The sequence below is a fragment of the Gouania willdenowi genome, chromosome 21, assembly GCF_900634775.1.
Source record: "Gouania willdenowi chromosome 21, fGouWil2.1, whole genome shotgun sequence".
Taxonomy (NCBI): domain Eukaryota; kingdom Metazoa; phylum Chordata; class Actinopteri; order Blenniiformes; family Gobiesocidae; genus Gouania; species Gouania willdenowi.
Genome location: NC_041064.1, coordinates 18,619,791 through 18,636,972, shown reverse-complemented (window position 1 = coordinate 18,636,972; position 17,182 = coordinate 18,619,791). Strand labels below are relative to the sequence as shown.

At 38.2% G+C, this 17,182-nt stretch overlaps 1 protein-coding gene across 7 annotated transcripts in view; it reads right to left on the bottom strand.

Annotated features, from left to right (window-relative positions):
- Positions 1-10,874: 10,874 nt before the first annotated feature.
- Positions 10,875-17,182, bottom strand: part of nalcn (sodium leak channel, non-selective) — a 78,476-nt gene continuing 72,168 nt past the window's right edge. For 4 of the 7 annotated variants that reach the window (XM_028435631.1, XM_028435636.1, XM_028435633.1 and 1 more), the window contains 5 exons: positions 16,869-17,026; positions 15,193-15,343; positions 14,046-14,195; positions 13,817-13,934; positions 11,416-11,558 (listed from right to left, as the gene is read on the bottom strand). In XM_028435631.1, the coding sequence (XP_028291432.1) occupies positions 11,416-11,558; positions 13,817-13,934; positions 14,046-14,195; positions 15,193-15,343; positions 16,869-17,026 (720 nt within the window). Of the gene's footprint in view, positions 11,559-13,816; positions 13,935-14,045; positions 14,196-15,192; positions 15,344-16,256; positions 16,314-16,852; positions 17,027-17,182 lie in introns of those variants that run through there. The other 3 variants (XM_028435632.1, XM_028435637.1, XM_028435638.1) reach the window with 2 other exon arrangements.

Sequence of the window (17,182 nt, the reverse complement as noted above, 5' to 3'; positions counted from 1 at the left end):
AAATAAACATGATCTTAGCCTGAGCCTGTCTTTATTGCATTTAGTTAGAGAAGCAGTGCTCATGCTTGAGTGGTCGTGTCCATCAACTCAGAGGAGCCTGACTTGCTGCAAAAATCCCAGTTAATACACATGAAACTGCTACAGCTGTTGGTCTAACCTTTGAGTGTCTCCTAAGGAGCACAGTGATATTTGCACTTAATAAAATTATGCCTACCAGGAGAATATGCCGCTGACATTTGCCATTTGTCAAGTTGAGGTGGCAGTGAGGCTTCATGAGTCATTAGTGTTGAGCGTACAGCTGAGAGTTCCCCTGCACACTCAAGTCCATTACTTTCCATGGGAGCAGTCTTTGTTAAGGTCTTCAAACAGCTGCCAAAAGGGGTCTCTTAAACCTTTTGGCACTACTTGTCCTTCTACTTTTTTCTTTCTTTTTGTCAACGTAATTAATTGTAAAGGCACGAATCATGTGATTCATCAATATTAACATCGTATACTGCGTATTCTCTCATGAGTTTGCAATAGATAGGATCAATGTGTATACAAAAGTGTTTTCTTGCTTAGTCTTTATTGCTTTTTGTTCATAGTTTAATGTGTGTTTTTAGATTAAATACCATAAAGAGTAGCGCGTTCCAGTGGGAGCACAACACACACACACACAATAAAAAAATCACAATTAGCATCAAAGAACGTCCTATAAAAAGTCTTCCCTCCGTTGCCTTTCCAGATGTTTTTATGTTTAATTCCCAAGGACAAGTGCATCCACCCAAGAGGTGTCTGTTTAAGATCATTGAAAGTCCTATTTGTAGTGCAATGTGTTTCTTTAAAGCTGTAAATATTCATGATTCAAAGGGAAAACTTCCTTAGGTGTACGGATAAGAGTTAACTATTTTGTTTAAAGTGGGTCAGCTGATCAGAGGTGCGGAGGTTAACGACACAAACCCATTGTAGAGTAGAGGTGGTTTGTTGTCACCAAATATTAGGTGTTTATTCTCTTCCAGCAAGTCCCTTTTCCACAACATCCCAACAGTACACATGTTAGGTAAATTGGAGTTTCTATAGATCATGGGAGGGAATCCAAATGTGTGACAATGCCATTAACTCCATGAAGGAACAGTGTAGGTAGATATGACATCATTTTTGTGTTTTGGTTTACGGCAGATGCTTAACCGTGTTCGACTAAGTATCTGCCACGATAACCCTAGGAATGTGTTGGGAAGTCACTTTGGCTGTGTTTTTTGGGGGCACACTGTCATCAGTAGTGGATGAAAACTACTTTTGGATGAAGTACAGATATAGTTTAAAAGATGCTAAGGATTGCCACAAGGAACTTTAAATAACAATTCAAATATTTGCATCAGAAACTTAAAGTTCACTTATGTTAAGTCTCCTTGATTGTAAACCAAGTATAGCACTCGTAGCGTACTAAAAAGTATACTAATTTATTACTTCTTCGGACTAAATTGGAACATTTTAAGTTTATAAAAGTACAGTTTTAAGTATACAACATCAAGAACAAGAAGAATCAGGGCTTTTGCCTTTGTCACATATGTTTTTACACATATACAAAATGTGTTTTCTGCATTTAACCCATCCCCGGGGAGCAGTGGGCAGCCATGGTGTGATATCTGGGGAACAGTTGGGGGTTAAGGGACTTGCTCAACATCCCACAAGGGTGAGACTCAAACCAGCAACCCTCTGATTACAAGCCCACTTCCTTAACCACTAGGCCACCAACCACTAACGTGAATCTTAACAAGTACACTCATCTATATACTACTAGTATACTAGGAATATACTTCTAGTCCACATTTTAGTTCATGAAAGTATACTTAGAGTATACTTTCATGAACTTAGATTTTTTTTTTACTAGTTTACTTGTTGTTATACTTGTAAGTTTGCTTGGCATATTACTTGTAGCATACTATCTATATACTTGAAATATACTTCTTGAAGTATTCTTAAAGTTAACTCATACTGTACATATACTAGACTGCAATGAACTTGATCAATAAAGTCAAGTCAAATGTTTCTCTGTTTTTGTGTATGTTTTTAAGGTACTCTTGTTGACGTTTCTGTAGAGAGTTGTTTTTTATGGGGTGGGGGTGCTGACCCAACGCTCAACCCTCCTCCTTTCTCATCTGGGGTTGGGACCGGCCATGGCGGAGTAACCGCTGGAGTAACACTCTAAGAAAACCGGAAACTAACATCACTAGGCAAGCCCTGACTTGGAACCCACGGGGGAGAAGGAAGAGAGGCAGACCTAGGAACACCTGGAGAAGGGATCTGGAAGCTGACATCAAGAAGATTGCTACCAACCAGCGTTGGGCCGGTACGCGTTACCGCCCCAATGTCACTTTTGACAGTAACTAGTACTGTAATGCAATATTTTTCTAAAGAAATAACGCCGTTACCGTTACAATATGGTGCGTTTGTCCGTTACTTTGCTAGCTGCAGTGTACTTCCTGTTTACAGCGACACTACATATTTTTGCAGGATGCCGTGCCAAACACGGTAAAACAGTAGAAGAAGAAGCATTGTCAGAGTTTTTCTGTTTACATCACGTGCGCCAATCATGGTGGGTCAATGCGAGAGCAGGACGAGCTTCTCAGAGTGGATTTAGTATTAAAGCACAAGTGTAAGTCTAAGTATTAATGTACTTAGTCTTAGACTTTCAGTATAAGCCAAGTATACTTTTCTTAAGTATATAAAATATAGTATATAAAAAGTACACTTCAAGTATACTGCCTCAGTTTTAGTATCAAGAAAGTACACTTGAATAAACTGCTTCTTGGAGATGTTTACTTCTAGCATCTACAGATGTGGTACAGATGCAGCAATCTTTTACTTTGCAAGTACCTTCAAAAATCTTAGTAAATTCAAAATATTGAGAATTTGTCAACTATAGTTTTTTGTGAAAAAACTCAGCTGTGGTGTAGGGATTCTTTTTCAAAAAAAATGTTTTACCCAATGCTCTGTTGGCATTGGTCACTGATCTGTGACTCAAAGCTATAACAGGTAGTCAAATCCAGTCTGAAATCCACCATTATCACCCACTGGTGAGAAACTGGACCAACTCTCTGTGTGTGCTCCACTGATCCTGAATCCCTCGGCCTCCATTACTCCTTCACTGCTCAGCCTAAAGTTACTAAACTTACCAAACGTCGTGGTAATCCTACAATGCTGTTATTTTCTGCGGACTCACATGAGCAATAATGAGTTGTGTGGAGACGAGAGAGTGAGGACTCCAGTCAAGCTTTAAACCATCTGACAGCACTCACTCTGACTCGACTCTTTAGCTTCAGATCCACTCCTTCTTCAAAATAAAACACATTTAATATCTGCAGCCTTTGCTCCAACTAAGACCGCAACAACTGCTGATTTTTAAACCCAGTGTCTACATTACAACAGCACTGACGACTCCTGTTCTCCATAGTGAAATTAATTGCTGAAAAGTTGTCATGCTAAATATCAAACTCGTACTTTCAAATGCCTAAAAACCAACAGCTGTGCCAAACCAGGCAGATAATAATCTGGAACATCACACACACACATACACACACACACACACTTTCACTTGGTGAAAGATGTCCATTCTCACTCTGATTCCGTCTGAAGTCGTTTGATTTCAGCTCGCCTTTGAGCGTGTCCACCAGTCGGCACGTGTGCAGGCGCACGAGCTCGTCAAATCTGGAAAATTGAGAGCGTCTGCAGAGCAGCAAAAGGGTCACGATTGAAAAAACAAACTACATGACAACATTAGTTTCTTTTCAAAGGGGGATTGGAAATTATCAAATGCAGCCAAACAAAGAGGAAGAAACAAAGGGAAGCAGAAAACAATCATTTTCGCTAAAGGAATCTGACAGTTTGTTATAGTCTGTGCTTGTTTACATGCCTCAATCATGAGATGACCACAGAATGTGGACGCTCACTACAAAAGTAAACAGAAGATGTAGTTTTTGGCCCTGAAAGATGCCTCCAGGTGGTTTAAGATAAGGCCAACCCCTAAATCTTTTTTATTATTATTCTTGCATTGATTGACTATCATTTTAGGAGCTTTCTATAATGAAATATTTTTAGTTTATAGTAATATTTTCACCGCCGTTTAATTGTTTGCCGGATTACTTCAAAACCACTTAACACATTTTGAAAATGTTGTAACCAAAGATCTGTAGATCTTACACCAAAGGTGTCAAAGTCATTTTAGTTCAGGGGCCAAATATGGAGCACCTTAAGCTTATTTTAGGAAGGAAAAAGAGCAAATTCAACATTAATGTGCCCTGGTTGGTACTTCCACGTATAAATGTGATATAAGTGAACCCACACTTGTTTAGCGCAGACTTTCGAAAACAGCCAATCGGATCCGTACGTCTCCACGGAGACACTGAGTGTGTGTCTATTTGTGTACACAATCGTACACTGATGACATTACTGTTGATGACATCATCAGTGTTCGAAAACAATGTTTAAAAAACAGGAGTTACACAGTGTGGATGGGAAAGTGAATGTGATATATACATATATATATATATATATATTAATCAGCTGTTCCATGTCTCATTGTCAACATTTCATCAAAATCGGTTCATAACTTTAAATAAAGTTATTGTGTACACAAACAGACAAACACACACAAACAAACAAACTGACCAACATACGTCCGAAAACCGTTTTCGTTTTCGAAAGTAATGAGAGTTATTTCAACAATTTGAGATAAAAATAAATAAATGAGGAAACTGAGCACTGCAAATATTGTGGATTTTAATTTGTTTATTTTTTTTTTGTATTTAGAGGGGCTGAGATTTTTCTATCATTTTTACTTCCTTGAGTGTCCCAAATTTGATGCTCTAAATGGCCAGATTTGGTCCCCGGGCCTTGAGTTTGACATATTTGCCTTACCACCATGGAAGATTATATAAAATTTTGGAGGGAATCTGGATCACTATAGTGATGTAAAAATATCTGTCTCTCTTCATTGGGTAAATTTCCAGTTGTTTTCTGTGTCAAACTTGCACAGATTTAAACGCTAAGATTTCTAAACCCCAAATGCTTTCAGATGTCATTCGTTTATGATTTGAATCTTTCCAATACATTGCATTTTTTTTTTTGTTGTCTCCTGTTTACAGTATTTACATTGTTTAAAAAAAAAAAAAAAGAAAAAAAAAAAGTGCTCTCTGCAAAGCTTTTATAAAATTCTCCTTCCTACATTTCACATCATCGCGTCGCCAAAGTTTCGCCGCTTCGAAATGTCTCATCCCTGATCTCTTTCAAATAGCAAATGCACAATTTGACATGATAGCAGAGTAAAAACATGAAATTAGAAGGAAATGTCGCTCTGAGGGTTGTAGTCCTATCCTCACACATGCTTTGGTTGGATTTGTCAGACGCTTTTCTGCAGGGAGCGTTAATAGTTTGAGCATAGCACCCCCTGCAGGCACTCATTATTTCTTTTTTTTTTTTTTTTTTGTTTTAATGACGCCCTCAGTGGCCCTTCATTGTTGCCCTGCAATTACAGATCCTTCTGCGTTGATTGGTGGGTAATTGACTTGGTTTGAGCCTATATGATTTTCATCCGAAATTTGCCACTCATATTTTAATCTTGGCTCCACATCAGACAAAGGCCGTCTCGGAGTAATTAAAGGCACCAAACTAGGCAGGTGTAGAACAGGGAGCCACATGAATAGGACTGATTAGGTGTTTTGTGAGAATGAAAGAAAAAAAAAAAAAAAAAAGAAGAGAGATTTTCTGGCTCAAAAACAAAGTCAAATCCTCTCACTCGGTGCTCGTGGTTCAGTCCAGGGGACATTGACTGGTGGAGATGATCAGGTACATAGCGTCACACTGAAGGCCAAACCAAAAAAAAAAAAAAAAGACTACATCAGGCATGAAAATGAATTTTGTGTTTACAAAATGAAAGATTTTGGAGATATAAATAGTCTTTTTTTTTTTTTGGTCCCTTATTACAGAAGCAGATTAGGGCCAATTTTGTTGGATCAATGTCGAGAATTAAGTTGAAATGTTGTGTAACACTTTACTTGAAGTTTTATATAAAAGGCTGACATTCATTATTATGACATGACACCTTTCATTAGCAGGAATTAAGTGTTGTTTGTTACCCTAACCCTTCGTAACCCCTATACCAAGGGTCTGCAACCTGTGGCTCTGGAGCCTAATGTGGCTCTTTGACTCTTTTGCAATGGCTCCCTATAGCCTTAAAAAATATCAAAATAACAAATTGTTATTTCTTACAGAGGGCATTGGTGATAAATGACTTTGACACCAAATAAAATCATGATGTATATATAGCATATATTTGTCAACCTAAAAATAAATCGCATTGTGCAATAACTCGGCCACCTTCCTACTTCACCTCCTAAAACCTCTACAGACCATCAACGTTCCTTGCATCTTACGTTTTAAATCCCTGGCAATGGAACTAAACAAAGAAAAACAACTATTCTGGAAGAAAATAGAGTAAATTTAATTTGTGTGAGGAAATATTCAATTAACTGCCACTGTGCCGGCTCAATATGCATGCTTGATATGTAGCAAGAAATTAGAAATTAGTATGCATTGACCAATACGACACCATGTGTTATCAAATTCAATTTATTTGTTTTAGCCCTACAAATACATCAAGTAAAAAACATTGAGATCATGCCAACATAGCTCCAAAGGTGTCATAATTTAGCGAAAAGCACTTAATGACAGCCGTCATGACACCATATTTGTGCTAATGGCAGATAATGACAGCGTAATGTCAGCCCCTATGTATGAAACTTAAAATAAAGTGTGACCGAATGTCGAGATTAAGGTCGAAACATCAAAAATACAATAAGGTGATAAAAGTCAAAGGTCTGCTAATGACATCAAATCTATGGAAGCTGACGAGGGCCAATTCACCACATACAGTAGCAACAAACAGACAGAGGCCGTGTTTCGATGAATGTGTTAAACTTCAAAGTTTTGATGGAAACTGTTGTTGTTGTATATGGTGAATTGGCCCCAGTCTGCTCCCGTAGATTTTACTTTATCAGAAAACTTTTTGACTTTTTTTTTTTTACATTTTCACACTAATCTGACTTTAATCTCGACATTATATTTCAACTTTATTTTGAAAATTTTAATGTTATTTTCGAAATTTCAACTTTATTCTCGACATTCTCACTTTATTCCTGATTTGCCCAAAACGATTTCTATCGAAATTGGCCCTAATCTGCTTCCGTACCTTATTTATTGATATTAACGATAGGAGACAATAAAGGACATTTTTAACTTCACGACCAAAAATAGAATTAAACTTCCAATATTCTTAACACATAAAACCAGAAATTATTGATTTTTCTTTTTTTTCATAGGCCAATTATTTAACAAATTGTTAAGAAAACCTACCGACTTGTATTAAAGTTTCACTAAATAGGAATAATGGGAAATATTGGTCTCCAACCTAGTTTGGGTTTCCCCTTCATTCTAAATTCAGAAGGAGAGTTTTGAATGCTATTTTGGCTCCTCTGAGCTTTGTCTATTATGTTTTTAATGGTGGGTGGATGCCAGGGGACAAAACAGAAATTATATATATATTTTTTTCTTTTCATCAAGACGAGAATGGATTTTAATCAACACATCACGCCAGTTGCTAATTGCTTTTGCTGCCTGCTGCTAAAATAATTTGCTACTTTTTTTATTGTCTTATAGTAACCATCTGTTTCCAAACTCTGGAGCGGGATCAGACCCTGGATCTGCGGTGGTTGTTGACACGATGTACAAGCTCCTAATTTACACTGCCACCACCTTTACTGAATGGGAGGATGTGCTCACAATGTGGATAATAAGTGACGGAAAACAGGAAGTTATTGGAGACCATTAAAGCAAAGTGTCACAAAGCCAGTGTGGACATGAATGGATTCTTTACATTTTGTGGCCTTAAGGGGAGGAAAGTTAACTCTACACATCTTGCTTTGATTGTTCACATTTATCTACACCTCACATGTAATCAATATTAATGAAATGGTTCTGATTGGAGTCCATGTAAACTCAAGGCCCGGGGGCCAAATCCGGCCCTTTAGAGTATCCAATTCAGCCCACAGGAGACAGTAAAAATGATATAAAACATAAATATTGTGTAAATTACCAAATAATCCAGTTGTAGATATCTCAAATTCAACAATTTAATGAAACTACAATATTTTTTACGGGCGTCCAGTTTTCCTTTGTTTATTTGACATGAATGCAGTGATTTTTAATAGCAAATTGTGGAAAGAACTCTCAATTTTTCCCCACAAATCTTGCAATTTCTCACAAACAATTCCACATATATCCTCTAAATTACACAAAAGTTGGCGACAAAATCTAGAATTTTTTAAGTGAAGATGCAACACAGACTGATATTAAAAACTATGGCACAATGATGTTAAAATTGTTCGTTTTTTCCCCCACCTAAAATTTACGGACCATAATTGAGATCAAACTAGTCCATATTTGACCCCTGAACTAAAATGAGTTTGACGTGCCTGATGTAGAGTATTTAACTGTGATGTGGCTATGTTAAGGTTTCATTTATTCAGATAACAATTCCCCAAGAAATTCACTTTGATCTCCTGACATGTTTCGACAGAGATGTCTGCTGATCGCTTTGATGTTTCCTTTGAAGTTTCTTTGACTTCCACAATTCCAGCAATATTCTTTTTGAATAATATGTTGTTTAATTTATTCAATAAGGTCATCTCTTTAATTTGGCTTGGTAGGAATTGTCATTTTGACCCTGCAAATTCTTGGAATTTGTTCCATATTTAAATGTCCAAACGCCATGAAGTTTGGCGACTGGCTTCGATCTGCTTTCTCGCACTTTTGTTGTAATTATCTGCTTTAAACTTAGTTTGAAAGAAACAAGTAAATGCACAGGATGATAAAGTTTTCTTGAGTGTTGTATCTTTCTTTCCTAAAGACGCCGTCTGTCAGTTATGTGTGTATGATAACCTTGTGTAGGCAGAGATCGCTGCATTTTCTCATCTGTAATACTGATGCTGCTGCTTGAGTGCGACACACAACGGGAGGAAAGCCGTCTATCAAAGCCATCATGTACTTTAATTACAGGTAATCTCATCTCAGAGACACTCATCCACTCCCTCTGCTCTTAAGAACCTCCTCCCCAATTACCAAAGTGCCTCAATTAGGCCCTAAATAAGGCTGTGGACATGTACGAGGGAGAGGTGGGCAAATTACAATAGAGAGGGTTAAAAACAACAGGCCCTGTAAGAACCACTGCGATGCAGAGGCAATTAAAAGACAAAAAGTGTTCCACCATGCAGGGCGAAAATAAGAGAAAGGGAGAAAAAGCCCTTTGATGAGCTGGTTCTCAGCTAAGTGGAGCCTAAGAGGCGATGGTTGAAAGGAAGAAAGACTGAGAAAAAAGATAAATTAAAGACAGTTGATTGGCAAGAGGGCTGATGTCACACTGTTTCCCTACAGGACCATATGTCAGCGAGAGCACTCTGTCACTGAGCGAATGGAATGTGTGAGTAAGTCATGGTTTCTATAGAGCAACTAGACATCCCACAGGCAGCTAATTCTCTGCACTCACTCCACTTTCCATGGCATTCATTATCCAGCCAAGCCCATACATACTCCACCAACTGTGAAACTTATTTTGAATAGTCCGACAAGTACCCTGTCCCTTAATAGGCTAATTCCAGGTCTATGAAGGGCCTTTGTTCAGAGAAAGTGCTTCATTTGCAGCCAGCACTTTGAATGTGAGAGGATTAGTCAATTAGCTCCAACGTGACCCCGAGCGCATGTCTGAAGACTTAAGGAGAAAAACTGCATCGTTAAAGAACATAAAGCTCTCACATGTACACACACACCTCTATTTCTATTTGTGTGTTTGTTTTTGTGACTTCAGATGCAGCTGAATCACAATGAATGGCTGTTTGTGAGGCAATTCACCACAGAGCACTCATAGAGGATGGAGCATGATAAAGACTCTACATAACAGTGTAAAGAACACGTTTAGGAAAAAGCTAAACACACCTGAGGGCAGTTTAGTGTGTATCCATTATTTGATCTGAGTAGATGTGTCTGCCCAAATAGGTTTTATAGACTTATCTTTTCATCCATTAACATTAAAGGTCCCATATAATGCTATTTTTCACCCATCTCTATTTGTTCTAAGAACCCCAAAAACATAGTATTTGAGGTTTATTTTTCAAAACTTGCCCGTTTTCCAGAGTCTTAGCATCTGAAAAGTCACTTTCTGAGTGACTACAGAAACAGGCTGATTTACTGCCAACTTATGCATATTCATGAGCGGGCGTGTCTATAGACGGGACACTGACTTGGGCCAGAGGACGGCCCGCCCTCCTCCCACCCACTTCGTAGCTGAGCGCACGCTCAATGTGTACATTCGTGGGCGTGTCTGTTTACATGTCAATCACGGCAAAGAGCTTCCTGGAGGAGCGGCTTCTCCAGCTCAGTGCCGCGTGAAATTCGTCATCAAAGTGGGAACGTGTCATCAAATTGGAGCGAGGCGTTTGGGCTCACCCTGCAGTAAGAAAGGAGCAAATCACCCTCTAACTAACGATTGAGGGAATCAATGAAAAAAAAAAACACTTTGGGCATGTGTATGAAGCCCATATAGCACTTTTATCATGTTTAAAGCACAGAAAAGTCAATTTAACGTAACATGGGCCCTTTAATAACACAAGTGTTTTTTTTTTTTTTTAAAGCTAAAATGTTTGTGTGAGAGCACACAGCAGGTTACACGCCCCAGAACACATTTTGGCACGTCGTTACTTCTCAGTTTAACATTTTTCCCTGGCTTCACGGTTTCTCAGTGCTTTTATGTTTCAGTTAAAGAAAAATAATGCCACATCGATCATGCATTTGCTTATAAATGGCCTTTATTAGAATATTTGTTTCCATAATATATCTAATTCTTTGTTATAATTTACAAATACGTATATATGGAACTTTAAATTACATTCACAGTCATAAATCTAAGTTGTACTTGTTCTACCACCAAGAACAAGAAGCCTGATTTAAGTATAAAGTGACGGTCCAACAACAGAAAAACACAGACATGGACAGAACAGCATAGACAGTCAACATAGATGTAAGACGATACAGAGTTGCAGAGACACAACATCTGGTTTCCAATACTGACAAATTACAGTAAAAAACACAAAGCAGCAGCTTCTTGGTTTGTCTGATGATTAAACCTTGGTGTTATGTGTAATGATAATATATTAACTGCTTAAACACTTACATAAACACCTGCATAGAAAAAAAATGTTGCTAATAAAGTTCACGTCTGTACTGAAAGGTAGAAAACTGCAACTGTGTGTCAAAATGGCTTTAAAAACGAAGCTACGTTTAGCTCCAGGTGAGAATGAAGCTCGAGCTTCAGAAACAGACGAGTCATCATTAAATATCGATGAGGTCGTCACCGCTCTCGTCGCTCTCCACGGTCAGCTGACGGGTCCACCACTTCTTCACCTCAGACCCCGACGACGCCTCGTCGTTCACGGGGTTCATCTTGCAAACGATGGATTTGACACTTGTGCGACCTGCAACACAGATGTCACGCAACACCTTTAACTGATTGGGGTGTTTACAGCTCCCTGATTGATTGGAAGATGTCTTCCACACAGAAAACCAAAATTTATTTTTGAATATTTAGCCTCAGTGTGCTTCAGGTTTTTGTCGTTGTAGGTTTGAAATTAATTTTGGGAAACTTTGAAGTACACTTCAGTGGGAACGCTCATCATCCTAATCATACTAATACTATATAGAGGACAGTATATACTCATTAAGTTCTTAGTGAATAGTACAGAGCAGGGGCCTCCAACCTTTCTGAAACTGTGAGCTATACTTCATAGGTACTGTATAGTCCGAGGGGCTATCAGTTAGAAAAACACTTCTTATATACTAAAACTTCACAATTTCACTTTAATTACAGGGTAATATAATAAAGAAGGCCAGCAGTAGCTTAAAAAGATAGGGAATGTTGAGGTTTCAACATGAAACACTTTATTTCTTCTAATTTATGCAATTGTTTCATTTTCATTACATTATTTAAAAATGAATCCTGTTCCACTCACAAACAACTTTTAACTAATTGTGAAACATGTAAAATTTTACAATTGTAATATTTTTTTACGAAAATCCACCTCGCGTTTAAAAATATATCATACAGTATATACGTAACATACCACTGACAATACACCAAATCTCTGCAACACTTAAAAACAATATGTCCCCATGTTTTAGTGAAAATAAACATTTAAAGATGGTAAAAAAAAAAATTAAAAAAAAATACATCAGCATTATTTAATTCTACAAAGTAATAATAACATCTTTCATCTTTATTTATCTTTGTGAGGGCACCTCACATGGTCCATGTGGGCTACCTGGGGCCCGTGGACACCGTGTTGGTGACCACTGGTACAGAGTATGCCATTTCTGACACAGTCCAACTGTAATGACTTTAACAAATGCTTCCATAGACATTCCTTAATTATCTAGTTGTTATTGTATTTATTTTCCATTCTTCACTTTGTCTGCATAGGCTGTCGAAGGTCATCACTACAAGAAGTGCAATTTTTTTTTTAAGTCGTCGACTGCCATTGACGTCTAAAGACATCTTTTGGTTCAGTAACGTTGACTCCCAATGACGTCGAAAGACGTCAATTGTGTTTTTCGGCTGAGGTTGCTAGGAGACAGTGTGACGAAGCTCTCCTGTGAATATCGAGCTTGTACAATGATGCAGTAACCAACTGGTGACATTTAGGTGGCAGCAGCTCACCTTTGGATGAGAGATCACCCGTGATGGGCAGAGTTCAGAGGGAGCGGAAAGGAGTTTACAGGATAGAAAATGGCACTACGAGAGTTGATGCTGAAGTTCACAGCAGCTCACACTCGACCAGAGCATTCGTGGAACTAAGTGGACTATTGAGAGTGTCGTGATGGTGAGGGAAAACGACCAAAAAAACAGGGCAAGCGGTGACACTCGGCATGTCCGGGAGGAGGAGGAAGTTGCGTGTGTGGAGAATGACGGGGGGAGAGACTTGGAGGAAGGCCAAAATACAGTAAGAAATCCATTCATTTCTGACCAAGATAGCAAAATAATAAAAATTTTGCCATCAAATCCCAGTCTCAGTGTTGTTTTTGTAGTTTTATAGAAGGACACCAATGTTGAGGTGTCCCTAAAGCAAAAAATAATTGCTTCAAAGTCACTTCAAAGTCAGAAAAAGGCTTTTTTCTCAGCTTTTTGTCACAAACTGGTGATTTGTATGAAACTTGCCTCTATTCAACTGCTGATTACGGAAGAACAAAACAAGCTAGAAACAAAAAAAATGTTTTCTGATGGAAGTAGAGTCTAATCTTTCAGAAACTGGTTCCATGTCATAGGTCAAAATATTCTGTTGGGTCTCGAAAGATCAGTGAAAATCATCTAAAACGCCTGGAAATATGGGGTTGGCTGCTCTGAAAATGTCTGGCGGTGAATGACTTAAGACAGCAATGCATGTTTTGTGATTGCAATTAAATAAATGAATTTATTTTGTTGCATAAATGGCTGGTGATGGTCACAAGTATGCAATAACATATTATCTAGTTATTCTAACTGATTCTGGGTTCAGTCCTGCCATGACATGAGTTCATTTTTTACTGGAAGTCACTTTTTCTTTAACACCAGGTGACATAAACAAGGTGCTCGCTGCTTAGTAGCAAAACCACTTGAAAACAAGCAGTCCTGTGGTTTCAGTTTACTCCGCTAAACAGACTCTAAGGAAAAAGCCACTGACGGTTTAAAAATGCTATAAACCTGCAGGAAGTCGCCACTGTCCCAGCTTCCTCTGAGGCCTCCCCAGGTCAGAGGAGTCCTGCCTGTAGCCCCCTCGGTCTGACAACGTGGGGCTCAGGAGCTGTTGGGGACCACTCATCTGAACAAAGAGGAGAAAAGCTTTGTTTCACACACCTGCAGATGATGTACACATCACGCTGTGAGCATGTGTGAGTGTAAACACGGGGGAGGTATGGACACGTGCTGCTACCTCTGGTTGTGTTGGGTTGTCTGGGTTGTGAGCGTTGTGCTCTTCACTTGGCACTGTGGTTTCTATGCTGGGAGGGTTGAGGAAGCGGCTCAGTTCCTGCTGCTGGCTCTCTCTCAGGCTGTGGATGATGCTGCACGACTGCTGCTGTTTCTGGAAGCAACACGGAGAGAGCAGTGCTTACTGTGCACATCAGACGGAGGCAAAAGTGACTTAAAAAACACTACATAGAAATTACAGATTAACACCAGACAACAAACATACACAATATGACTCCAAAACCACACAAAACAGTAACATAAGACAAAAACTGCACAATACGACAACAAAAATACACAAAAATGACTGCAAAATGATGACATATATACACTAAAATGACTACGAAACCAAATATATACAAAAAAAAATCCAAAAACACAAATTCACAACAAATATACACAAAATGACTCCAATATTATGACAAATATACATAAAAGTGACTCCAAAAACACACATTCACAACAAATTTATACAAAATGACTCCAATATTATGACAAACATACATAAAAGTGACTCCAAAACCACAAATCGACCAGATATACACAAAAATGTATCTAAAACCACAAAACAACAACAAATATACAGAAAATGACTCCAAAATGATGGCAAATATACACAAAAATGACTCCAAGATGATGGCAAATATACACAAAAATGACTCCAAAATGATGAAAAATATACACAAAAATGACACCAAAACACAAATCAATAACCAATGTGCACAAAAATGAATCCAAAACCCCAAAACAACAACAAAAATACACAAAACAACAAAAATGCCCAAAATAAGACAAAAATACACAAAATAAAACAAAACCACACCTGAAACGCACAAAACTACAATAAAAACACCGAAAAGAAAATCATAAATACACAAAATAAAACAAAACCACACACAAACCCTTTGTTCTTTCTTGTTTTAATGCTCAGGTTGGTTATTATTCCAAATGCTGTCATGAATTGTGATAATGTGGCCCTCAGATCAGATACAATCACATTTCTTTTGGCCCCAGCTGTCATAACAGTTGCCCACCCCGGTGTATATTGTCCACACAAACAGGAACATATTGAATGAATGCGAGTGTTTTTAGGAAGAGAAAAGGTAACGGACCGCCCGGATGCGTTTGAGGCATTTCTTGAGCCACATCCTGATGGTCTGCTTGGCCACCTCTTCTTCAATGGTGTACTCCAGCTGTTCCCTGGCCAACAGCTCCTCCAGCTGGAGAGACTTTCGAATGTCCACCGAGCGATAGGACAACATGCTGCAGGAAGAAGATGAAGATGATGAAAGAAGATGAAAACACACCTGAAAAGTATATTTAAAACTATAGGGACACTAAAGATATTTTATTTCCAGCAGTGTGCAGCTTTTTTTTAATTCATCAGGTTTCAACCACAAAGGCTAACATCGGCCAGAAGCATTTGCATTTAAAATAAGAAATTCTATGTATAAGACACCCCCTCCCCAAACACAAAAAATAAAAAAAACAAAAAAGAATTGTCAACTTTTTTAACCTGCATACTTCCGTTTTCCTACAAAGCTTATAATGTTGGAAATGTTAACATTTATTTCAAAACCTTTTGCAAAAAAAAAAACATGGTTTTGCAATTTTAAATTATTTTCTTTTTATGAAACCTTATTTAATTGACCAAAACCTCTCCTCTGTGACCGATTAAGTCTGACTTTGTCTAACCCCCAATTTCTACTGGATGCGGGTCAGCTGCGTTACGTCTCTGCTTCACACTTTAGTCTGTGTTCATTTCCACCAGGTCCTGTGCGCTTGCATATCTGCTCCGTCCCAGCGCCGACAGTCCGGAGCAAATGCAGGGGGAACAGGAAGTTAAGCACATACTAAACGTTAAAACATCTGGTTACTTTTCAAAATAAAACACTTCAGATTATATTTCATCATATTATCTCTTCCCTGTTGGCTGTAGCTACAAAAATGTGGCTAGGACAACAACAACAACAAAAGGTAAACTTTATATTATAATACCTTAAAACATGTAACAAACAAAACAGCTGTGAAACTAAATAATGTAATATATACATATATGTCAGAAAAGTTATTTATTTATCTTTATTAATTTATGTTTCCTCTCCTTTCTCTCTCTTTCCCTGGCTCTATTAACCACATAAATGCCCGTGTGTATCTGTACTTGCTTGTGAATATTGCTGCAATTTATTATTGTATATGTCTTTGTAATTCACTATTAAAAAAAAAGAAAAAAGTTCATAACACTTCCTTTAACTGTGTTCTCGCGCCATTATGTAAATTTCGCAACAACTCCTTGGTCTCATGACGTCAACCGGACTGCACCGTGACGCACTCTACATGCAACCGGATCGGATTGCCGGACAGAGGACAAAACCAGATTGGAGCAGTGCCCAGTGGAAACCCTGTGTAAGGGGTACATTGCAGTAATTAATATTATTAATTAAAAGATAACATGTTATGTTAATATGTACTTTTTGTTTTGTTTTTGGGTTGTTATTATTGTTTTGTTTTGATTTTATTGAGTTTGCTGGAAACTGGAAAGGTCTGATGATGATGTAAGCCAGTATATGACGTGAATCCTGGACATCACTTGGTTGATGTTTATAAATAGGTACGTTCTGCTGTTTGTTTGTTTGTTTTTTTTTTACTGAGGAAGAATGCCATCTTTTATTGAGTGATGATGTTTGTAAAAAGAAAAAAAAAGACTGATATGTTGTTGAATAAAAAGTTATTCTGTAGCCTGGCGATATGAAAAGTCCTTTGTGTGACATAATTCTCTGTCCATCACCTGAGCACGTCATGGAAGGTGACGTCTCCTCCGCTGTGTAGCCGCTCCATCTCGTAACACATGTGTTTAAACAGCAGCTTGTCTTTGTCCAGGTCCACCTCCAGCCTGCCTCGGAGCAGACGAAGCAGGAACTTCACCCTGGACGTGGGTATTGCCCCCTGGATTCACACACACAAAGGTTTCACTGTTAGTTTAAAGGGCCCATGTTACGCTAAATCAACTTTTCTGTGCTTTAAACATCATAAAAGTGCTATTAGGGCTTCATACACATGCCCAAAGTGTTTTTTTCATTGATTCCCTCAATCGTTAGTTAG